The sequence below is a fragment of the Triticum aestivum genome, chromosome 3B, assembly GCF_018294505.1.
Source record: "Triticum aestivum cultivar Chinese Spring chromosome 3B, IWGSC CS RefSeq v2.1, whole genome shotgun sequence".
NCBI classification, from domain to species: domain Eukaryota; kingdom Viridiplantae; phylum Streptophyta; class Magnoliopsida; order Poales; family Poaceae; genus Triticum; species Triticum aestivum.
This window is the reverse complement of record NC_057801.1, coordinates 548,240,327-548,251,172: the sequence shown is the minus strand read 5'-3', so window position 1 is coordinate 548,251,172 and position 10,846 is coordinate 548,240,327. Positions and strand designations below refer to the sequence as shown.

General features: G+C 45.0%; 1 protein-coding gene across 1 annotated transcript; it reads left to right on the top strand.

Moving 5' to 3' along the window:
* Positions 1–3,015: 3,015 nt before the first annotated feature.
* LOC123070834 (phosphatidate cytidylyltransferase 1) lies at positions 3,016–10,564 on the top strand. The gene is made up of 12 exons (XM_044494199.1): positions 3,016–3,306; positions 4,031–4,122; positions 4,593–4,846; positions 4,958–5,109; positions 6,239–6,380; positions 8,039–8,195; positions 8,265–8,312; positions 8,403–8,489; positions 9,598–9,726; positions 9,820–9,876; positions 9,963–10,046; positions 10,128–10,564. The coding sequence occupies exons 2-12, from the start codon at positions 4,045–4,047 to the stop codon at positions 10,215–10,217; spliced, it is 1,278 nt and encodes a 425-aa protein (XP_044350134.1). The 5' UTR covers positions 3,016–3,306; positions 4,031–4,044; the 3' UTR covers positions 10,218–10,564.
* The last annotated feature ends 282 nt before the right edge of the window (positions 10,565–10,846 follow it).

Genomic DNA, 10,846 nt, shown 5'->3' with positions numbered 1-10,846 from the left:
TACCGGGGAGTTACGGGAATTCACCGGGAGAAGTAATGGGCCTTATTGGGCTTTAGTGGAGAGAGGGGAGAAGGACCAAGAGGTGGCGCGCGCCTCCCCCTGCCCAAACCGAATTGGACAAGGGGTGGGGTGCAGCCCACCTTTCTTCTCCCTCTCCCTCTCTTTCCTTCTCTCCTACTCCGAATAGGAAAAGGAATCCTACTAGGACTTGGGAGTCCTAGTAGAACTCCCTATGCTTGGCGCGCCCCCTAGGCTGGCCGCCTCCTCCCTCCCTCCTTTATATACAGGGGAGGGGAGCACCCCAAGGACACACAAGTTGATCTTTAGCCGTGTGCGGTGCCCCCCTCCACATTTTTCCACCTCGGTCATATCGTAGTAGTGCTTAGGCGAAGCCCTGCGCCAGTAACTTCACCATCACTGTCACCACGCCGTCGTGCTGACGGAACTCTCCCTCGGCCTCAGCTGGATCTAGAGTTAGAGGGACGTCACCGAGCTGAACGTGTGCAGATCGCGGAGGTGTCGTGCGTTCGGTACTTGATCGGTTGGATCACGAAGACGTTCGACTACATCAACCGTGTTACTTAACGCTTCCGCTTTCGGTCTACGAGGGTACATGGACACACTCTCCCCTCTCGTTGCTATGCATCACCTAGATAGATCTTGCGTGATCGTATGATTTTTTTTTGAAATTACTGCGTTCCCCAACAAAAAAGGGTTTTACACCATTGCATAGAGGGGGGGAGAGTTGGTGATGACGGCGACGAAGTTGTTGGTGTAGATCGCCATCACGATGATGGCCCCGACGGTGTTCCCGTGCCACCGGGAGAGAGGGAGAGAGAGCCCCCCTAGTCTTCCTTCTTCTTCTTCTTCTTCTTCTTCTTCCTTGGCCCCCCCCTAGATGGGAGGAGGGTTTCCCATCTGGTCCTTGGCCTCCATGGCGGCGGAGGGGCGAGAGACCCTCCGAGATTGGATCTCCCTCTTTGTTTCCTTCTGTTTCTGTGTTCCTGTTTTCTGGCCTTTCACCGTTTCTTAAATTATTGGAGACCATAACTCCGATTGGGCTAAAATTTTAACACGGTTTTTATCCGGATATTATCTTTCTTGCGGCCGAAGAAGGGCACCAAGCGCCTTACGAGGTGGCCACAAGCCTCCCAGGCGCGCCCAGGGTAGGAGGCGTGCCCCTAGGGCTTCTGGGCCCCTCGGGCATCATCTCGCGTTGATTCTTTTTCCCAAAAATCACATATGTTCCAAAATAAATCTCCATAAATTTTTATCACGTTTGGACTTTGTTTGGTATGGATATTCTGTGAAATAAAAATGCAACAAACAGGAACTAGCACTGGGCATTGGATCAATATGTTAGTCCCAAAAATAATATAAAAAGTTGCCAAAAGTATATAAAAGTTGTAGAATATTGACATGAAACAATTAAAAATTATAGATACGACGGAGACGTATCAACGACCTCTAAAATATGACATAGTAAAATGGAGCCATGAATCTACATCTCCAAACTAAAACAAATAGAAGAAGCTTGGTTAGAAGAAACTATCGGCTCTTCTAAATAAAGGAAAGAGGATAAATTCTGGAGTTTGATTTTGCGTGTTCATGTACCATCAAAGATAAAGGTTTTTGTATGGATATTAGCAAAACATCCTCTCCCTACACAATTGACATTTTGCAACATGGTATATCGCGGAAGAGAACAAATGTGCCACATGTGGAATGGCAGATATCTTGAAGACATTGGTTAATTGAATGCACAATGTCAAAATATGTCTAGGCATTGGCAGCAGAAGAAGTTACAGAGCAAGTATATATATGAAAAATTAGGTAAAATAAAAAGACTGGAACTTGGAACTTACAGAGAAGATGCTGCCACATGAAATGACATAATTTTAGTCTCTATGGGCGATCTGACATGCCATACAAAAGGCTATTTATGGGCGAATATCCAATTATGAGCCCGGGCTCATCTGCTTCCGGTCAAGAAACAATTCATAAAAAATTCAAAAAATCCATTTTTTTGTCTAAGTTAGATAATTTGGTGCGTGAGGTGCGCTCCAAATTTTAGAGCATTTGGATATTTAAGTAGCTTTCAGCAAAAAAGACAAATTAGGTCAAAGCTATATGAACAATACACTTTTTAACAGAACTCAAATTTGTCTTATTTGCCGAGAGCTACTCAAATGTCCAAATAATTTGAAATTTGGAGCGGACATCACGAACCAAATTATCTACCATGCCAAAAAAAAAATTGTTAAAAAAAATTCATGTATTTGTTTTGATTTTTTTTATTCAATGCGGGTGCAGATGAGCCTGGGAGCCAAAACGCCTCACTCATTCATGGGAATCTTTTCCAATGCCAGCTATCTACTCATAGCTTTAGAGGAAATTATTTAGCGGGAGCTTACTATGCTACATAAGGTTACGAAAGCGTCAGTTCAACAAGACTTAATGTGCTAGCGTGGATCCCTCCCTCCCCGGCTCAGCGAAGTTTAATGTCGACGCCACACCAGGGAAACCTGTTGGTAAAGGAGCTGCGGTGGTGGTGGTCAAGAGCACCTTAGGTCAATTTCTCGGAGCACAGTACTGTGTATGTGATATGTGATCTATAGTAAAATCTCTACAAAGACTTATACTACTTAGGAACGGAGGGAGTATAGTACTGTGTATGTGCGGCTGTATACAGTGATGAATGCAGGGGCCGGAACTCGTCATTTCTTGCTGGAACGAATTGACCTTGGCATCTTTGGCCCACATGCTCGGATGATTCCCTTTTGTGCAAATAACAAGGTTACCTCCCATCTGCAACGATAGACAATACCAGCACTATATATACAACCAAAACGATGGAGAGAATATTCTCGTTAGCGTACACAAGAAGAACGAACCCCTGGGCGGGCCGGTTCCCTCCCATGGGCCCGTATCGGCAAGCTGCCTGGATGTACTTGGGTCTTTGAATTCCTTCCACCCATTTTTATTCCATGCCCCCGATCTCTTTCTTTCTTTCTTTCTTTCTTTGTATAAAGGCGGCAATGCAAACCGAGCAGCTGGAAGGAATCCCCGCACCACGATAATCACGAAGCGCGACGCAGGCGCCACAACTCAACTCCCCCACTGACTGCCTCTGTCTCCTGACTCCTCCCCAAACCCCGCGCCGCCCAAGCGCCTCCTCGCCGCCGCCGCCGCCGCCAGACCCAGCTAGGGTTCCGGCGAGCTCGCGGCCTCGCCGCCCCGCCGCGCCTCCTTCCTCGAGGGCTCCGCTCCCCGGTGAGGGCGCCCGCCCCTGCGCCCCCTTGCTGGGTGCGTGTGATCTACGCTGTCCCGTTTTTCAGTTTACGGCTGGTCTGTTTGGGTATTGGTTCCGTTTGTGCGGGGGGATTCCTTGGCTTTGCGCGTGATTCGGGGTCGCCATTTGGTGCTGCTACGAGCTTATTAGTGCTCCTCTGGGAATTTTATTTTATTTTATTCGAGGCGAATACCGAATATGTGCTGTCTTGCTTTTTAGCTGGCCGGACCAGGGAATGCTGCTTTGCACATATTCTTAGTTCCAGGGAGGCTCGCATTGTTAAATTGAGACGATTTCCCGATAGCTTGTAGTTGTGGACGAGCGGTTGCGAGCGGCAATCAATAATCGTGAGAGCGATGTGTTTGTTTATTGGGTGGACCTTTAATGGTTAGCGTTGTTGATGTGGGGCAACTCTAGGCGCTTGCCGTGACACGACACAGCAAGGAACGTTGGATTGTTGGCTGGTGGTCCTGCACCCAGTTTCCACTCTGGCCACATACGCTGCTTATCTGGGTTAGCTGTTGTGTCAGTGAGCGGCTTATTGTCTGAGTTGAGTTTCATACTCTGCTCTCCGACGAGCGCACAATCTGTTCGTCGAATCATCTATGAAGCAGTAACTGAGTCAACGTGCCACGTAGTGACAGTGTGTCCTCTCTTCTCTGTGTTTTACTGCTTGCTGTTGTCTACGATTTGCTATTGTTATTGAATCCGGTCTAACCGACTATTGTCTCTTTATAGATTTGATAGCAGCTATGCAAAAGGATACAGGCTCTGGTGATGTTTCTCCTTCTCATGTAGGACGTGTTAGACATCGGAGGCGCCCGAATGAGGTTAGCTGTGTCCTCATGATACTTTTCTTTTCGAATTTTGTTCCATGCGTGTCTGGCTTATTTCATGTTTTACCAGTTTGGAAAGCTCTTTATTTCAAAGTATGCTGTTGCAATCACACTTTGTGTAGGTCTGTTTTCCAACGAAGTTGTTGATTTTGTTCTTGCAAATTTTGTTTAATAATGTGATGGCTATGCTACAAACATCTTAGAGCTACACTAAAAGGAAAACACCACCTCAACTTCCTTAAAAGGTGCCTGTACTGTGCATAAAATGTGATGGCTATGCTACAAACATCTTAGAGCTACACTGAAAGGAAAACACCACCTCAACTTCCTTAAAAGGTGCCTGTACTGTGCATAAAAGAAAATCTTGTGCTGCTATTGCTCAGTTGCTTTGTTTTACCAGTCATTCATTTATTTCGTTGATAATGGAGTATCTTTTTTGGAGCTAATCTTATATTTTTCTTCAGACTGCCACCGATGGGAATAGAGCCAATGGGACGGTTTTGCTTGTCAGCGACCAGAACAAGTACAAGTCAATGCTTATCCGTACATATTCAACTTTGTGGATGATTGGAGGCTTTGTGTTCGTGGTTTATATGGGTCATCTTTATATCTGGGCCATGGTGGTTGTGATTCAAATATTTATGGCAACAGAGCTTTTTAACCTACTCAGAAGATCCAGCGAAGAGAAACAATTGCCAGGGTTCAGGCTCCTGAATTGGTATACTATTATTTTGAACCAGAAAATTGCTAATGACTTACCTGCCACCAGTTTAATACATTGCGAAATACACATATTTTTGTGTGAACAAGTCCTATCACTTCTTGGCAGGCACTTCTTCTTCACGGCAATGTTGTTTACTTATGGGCGTTTTCTTAGCCGGGAGCTTGTTAACACAGTAACTTCAGATCACTTGCTGTATAAGCTCGTCAGCGGCCTAATAAAGTATCAGATGTTTATTTGCTATTTTCTTTATATTGCAGGTAAGGCTCAATACATTTTGCAATATGCAAATGATTTCCATTGATGACGATTTGTTTAAAAACTTCCATGTCATTTTAAGAATATTTTTGGCTTATAACATTATTCTAACATACTAAGGGCATCTCCAACACTGTCGCTCAAAACACCCGCATACGTTAGGACCGAGCAGTCCGGACATAGTTTGCCATCCAAAGCAGACCCGTATTTGTCCGCGGATGCGTCCTTGTCCGAATTCCCGCAAACCGGAAGCGAACCTGGGGAAGGTTTGCGGGAGTCCGGACATCCGCCTGGCCAATCAAAAGCCACCACATACCCCTCTCTCCTCTCTGTCCACGGCTCCACGCAGGATGGCGGAAGGCCGCTGCTATTTGACTGAAGGAGAACAACGTAAAGCATGTTCGGTGGAAGCTGCTACTTGTATGAACAACGTGATTAGTGTTAGCTGCTTTGGCTAGCTAGGCTATTTGCCAGAAGCTGCTTTGGCTAGCTAGGCTATTTGGCGGAAGCTGCTAGTGAGCAACGTGATTAATTAGTGTTTGGCTGTTTGGCGGAAGCTGTTTTGGCTAGCATGTTTTGGCAGAAGCTGCTAGCTACGTGACTACTTGTATGCACCGGAATGCTAAGATATTTGGCAGAAAGCTGTTGCCCGTTGCCGCTGCTATCTTTTTTAAGTTAATAGAGGCGGACATTTGAGGTATAGGGTTGGATGGCTGACTTCCGTATTCATTCTGCGGACGCGTCCGGAAGCGCCCGCGGATGTTTGCGGTGTCTGTTTTGAGGGATTGCGTTGGAGATGCCCTAATATGTGTAAAGAGCTCATCGAAAACAGAGTAATAGACTGTGTCCTACCCATGACATTTATAGCCTGCTTGGTACTGAATATTGGAGGAATGGAAGTTCTACATTATTTTACCTATTTTGGATGGGTGTTAGGGGTTTGCAAAGGTCAATAACTAAAGTTCTGTGTAAAACACAATTTTCTGGAAAAGCTGGTTTCTTTTAATTTTGTAATTTGCTTGGTTGCATGAGTTTCTCTTAGATATTCCTTTCTTGGAACCTGCCTGTCATATCTTGTTAATTTTTAGTTTATATCTGGCATAAAAGTAATATATAACTCCCATGATCCAGGGTTTGTATGGTTTATTTTGACTCTGAAGAAGAAGACATACAATTACCAGTTCAAACAGTATGCCTGGACGCACATGATCCTTTTAACGGTTTTTGCCCAATCTTCTTTCACCGTGGCAAATATATTTGAAGGGATGTTCTGGTAAGCCATATATTTACCTTGTTAGCGTACTATTGTCTACAATTTTGACTTTCTGACTTCACTGAAATGTCCGGTTATTTCTATCTAGTTCTGACATTTAACATGTATTTATTTAGTCTAGTTCAAACATTGAAGCTTCCTCGCCTAAAAAGCACCCGAAGTTGTTAAAGTAACTTCAAGAGGCCTAATTTCCTGTACAGCTGTAAAAACTATTTTGTCATGAAATCCTGAACCTCTTTAACTTTATAGGAATTTCCCATACACTGGGTTGGCCATATTGACCTATTTGAGATTTTGTTCTGGTAGAAGTACGTGTTTGTATCTCTCAACCTACCACTTTAAGAACATTCAGGTCCCAACCAGAAAGAAAAAAAAAGGGAAAGAACTTAGGAGTGCTGGCGCAACAGGCAACAGCTATGATCATACGTGTACCACGTTGCTGTTTAATTTCTGTGCGTTGCTATTTCCATTTTGTACTATATCTATTATGGAGGGTAGATGTGGGGTTGGGATCTCTGGATCGGAGTAATTTCTTGGCCGGCTGCGGCGGCCACGACGCCGGCGGCGCCCCAGGCGCTGTTTCCTTCTTGAAGGCGGCTTCGAGATCCAGCTCCCTCCCCCCCGTCCTCCCCCTGCACCCGGGTGAAAACCCACAACTTTGGTTGGGCGGCGGCGGTGCCCGGCTCCGTCACCTTCTTGAAGGCGCCGCTTTGGGTCCGCGGGGAGGTGGGACAGCTGTAGCGCGTTCTTGGCGTTCCTGATGGCGGCGGTTCTTTTTAGTGGTGTCGTTTTGCCATGGCGGTCGGCTGGTCCGGCTCTCGTGGTGATTGTGGTGCCCAACTCTTCGCCGTGTCTTCCTGGGGTGCTCCCGTCCCATTCAGAGAGGCTGGAGGTGGAGCGGCTTCATCTTGCACGGAGCTTCGGTGGAGATGTCAAGTCATGCCTGACCGACAGGTGCTACGCCTTGTCATGCCTGGTCGGCAGGTGCTACGCACGACAGATCTTCCAAAGACTTCAAGCTGTGTCGGCTGGTGGTACTTGGCAGCATGGTGCTGAGGTGTATCAGTGGCGACCGCGCGTCCTAAGATGTTTGCGCGCAGGGAGGAGGTGCCGTTGGGCGCCGTGGTGGCGTCGACGATAGCTGGACCGAGCAAGGTTGATGCATTAGTACAGTTCTGAAGATGGAGCGGTGGAAGTTGGTGGCGGCGGCCTCTGAGTGCACGCCGGACCGGTGAGACCCATGCCCGGCAGGCGTCCTGGATGGGATCTCAGGTCTTAGATGTTAGGTTTGGCTGCGATGCCTGTTTGGTATTAGGCCCAGGCTATCTGCGCCCCTTCATCAACTGGATAGAGTGGCTTAGACGGCGGCTTTAGTCTTACTGTTGTATTACTTTGTAAGGTCTTGTGAGAATAATTAATAAAGTGGCCGTATGCATCGCCCAGATGCAGAGGCCGGGGGTCATCCTCCTTTTCTAAAAAAATAATTATGGAGGGTAGATTTTTATTTTTCATGCTTAAGTTAAGCTACTTTATATAGCACACGCTGTTGAATAAGTCTTCCAATTTGGTTCTATGCATGCTAATTAAGCGAGTTACTTTGATATTTTAGCCTGTACATTTCACAAACTCCATACATCTTCAATTCTATGCTTGCACAGGTTTCTTCTCCCTGCTTCGCTCATTGTGATCAATGACATTGCTGCGTATTTATTTGGGTTTTTTCTTGGGAGAACACCACTGATCAAGTTATCACCAAAGAAAACATGGGAAGGTTTTATTGGTGCATCGGTGACAACCATCATCTCTGCTTTTCTGGTGAGACGAAAGCCTTGAATTATATACAAGATTACTCTTCCCATGCTTACAATTTCCCTTTTTTGGCAGTTGGCAAACGTAATGGGTCATTTTCAGTGGTTAACCTGCCCAAGAAAGGTAAGATGATTTTTCTTAAGAATGTGATTGTTGTGATAAATAGTTAGGCTGTTGAATTTATTCTTAAATTTATCATGAAAATATTTTCAGGACCTGTCGACAGGATGGCTTACCTGTGATCCTGGTTCTATGTTTAAGCCAGAGCATTACTTTTTGGGGGATTGGGTGCCACAATGGGTAAGAACATCCTTTCAATTTGTTAAGTTTGACACTGTCTTATTCTACTACAAGCTTATGTGCTTCCCGAGTCAGTTTACTCTGCTTTCAACCTACGTGGCCATTATATGGGGTTGACATGCAAGTGGTTTTGGATGACATATCAACCAAGTAGGAACTAACCAAAAAAACATGGTGGGTCTACATGCTATCTTGAAATTTCCTTCCATTTCTCCATCCCTTCCTCCCTGCTGCCCTCCCTCACTACCCTACCTTGATCTGCTGCTCCCAAACACCGCCCGAATTGTCCCCATTGTGGCGGAATCTGACCTCGGCATTGCTCTCCTGGTCGCCTTCTCACTCACATGAACAGTAGGAAGGGCATGTTTGCTCTCAATGTGTGCTTGTTCGATGCATGGAATCAGCAATGACAGGCACTTGTGTGAGCCTTGATTTGCATGCTTATGCAGACATGATTTTTCCTGGTAACCGAATGAACTTTCCAGCTTTTCTCTTTTTGAAAAAAGGTGGGCTATACAAAAGTCCAAATCGGCCGTGAGCAAGTTTAGTGAGTTGTTAAGAAGAGTCAACTCTCGCAGCGGCCTCAAACGAGTGGCACTGGCTTATACTCAGACTTCTGTAGATATAGAGAGAGGGGTAACGCTGTGTTTGACAAGAAAAAAAAGTCTACCTCCCACTTCTAGTACCCTAATATCCTTCAAGCCATGCTGTCTGTCCACCTCTGCACAGCAAGTCGTGACTTGTTGTGGATGCTGATGTATCTCGCAAGTGGCATCCACAGAGTTTGACATGTGTGCGCCATGTATGCTAAAACCACGGGGATTTGGGTAAGGTTAAACCTGGTACTTGAATGTCCAGAGTTTATCCCCTTTTTGATCCTTGAAACCTTGAAAGGTCAAACAACCATAATCACGTCATGCGCGTGTGATCAAGTTCTTGATTGAATGAACAAACTATTTTCTTCTTCCATATCCATCAAATTCCCCTGCTTGGTGTATTAATGCAACTTGATCATAATAACTGATGTATTTATTTTAGTCTATTGTTTTGTCATTGGGTTTGTATCATGTTTCCAGAGTTTCTGAATTTAACACTTTTCTCCTGGCAGTTTCCATGGAAAGAAGTTTTCCTTTTACCCGTGCAGTGGCATGCTTTAGCCCTTGGGTTGTTTGCATCGATAATAGCACCATTTGGAGGATTTTTCGCAAGTGGCTTCAAGAGGGCTTTTAAAATAAAGGTGTGTACTGCCTCATTATTTTTCTCTCTTTAGGAATACTGAAGTATGGAGATTATACACTGTTTCACTACGATTTATCTGCAAATTTTGTAGGATTTTGGCGACAGTATACCTGGGCATGGTGGAATTACTGACCGAATGGATTGTCAAGTAAGTTGAAGGAACTTCCTTACGATTCAGTATCTAGCCTGTGCAGTTTAGCTGAAGAAATGTTGACTTTTCGTGCATTTTCGCAGATGGTCATGGCAGTCTTTGCATACATATATCACCAATCCTTTATCTCGCCCCACAATTTCTCTGTTGACACAATCTTGGATCAGGTCAGTATTGTATCTTGTTTTCATATCATGATCTTGTTATCCTGGGTGATTCTCATGCATTGCCGACTTTTGGCCATCCAGATTGTAAGAAACCTAACCTACGAGGAGCAGAAATCCTTATACCAGCAACTAGGAGAGATCTTCCGTGAAAGGCAGTTTATGCAAAGCTGAAGATTTATTTGCGTATGAACCACACAACCACACAAGACAGCTGCGTATGGTTCATTATGTAGTTCTAGATCTATGTACAGCATCATAGCTCCTCTGTACCGTGATAGAGTGATGTCCTTATCCAAACCATTGTACAGAACGGAGTGTGGATAGGGTTTAGGTTCTTGATCCGCTCTCCACTTATGTTGCTTCTTTTAATCATCTGCGCTAATTCTCTCCTTGTTTGTTATCATCAGTGTTCTTGTAAAAACAGAGCTGGAAAAGCTTATTCGTGTATATCACTTTGTCGGTCTTCGCATCAAATATTTTGTAAGCCCTTAGTTTGCCAGTGTCCTTTGTTTTTTTGAGGAACCCTGTCTTGCTCGTTAAACAGTCACGGACTCGAATTGATTGTTGGAGTGCAATGGCAAATGTTTCTTGTCTCGTAATTTCTGCTCCTTGCACATTTTTTTTTCTTTTTGGAAAGCTTGCGCCAAACATCTGTTGGTCTCGGATAATTCCTGCTCGCGCAGCATGATAGAGATTTTAGTGAGTACTACCACCTTCCTAAAATGTAAGGTGCGCTTTGACTTTTCTGGTCTTCATCGTATAACTTTGACTATGATTTTCACTTGTTCTATGTCCACTAA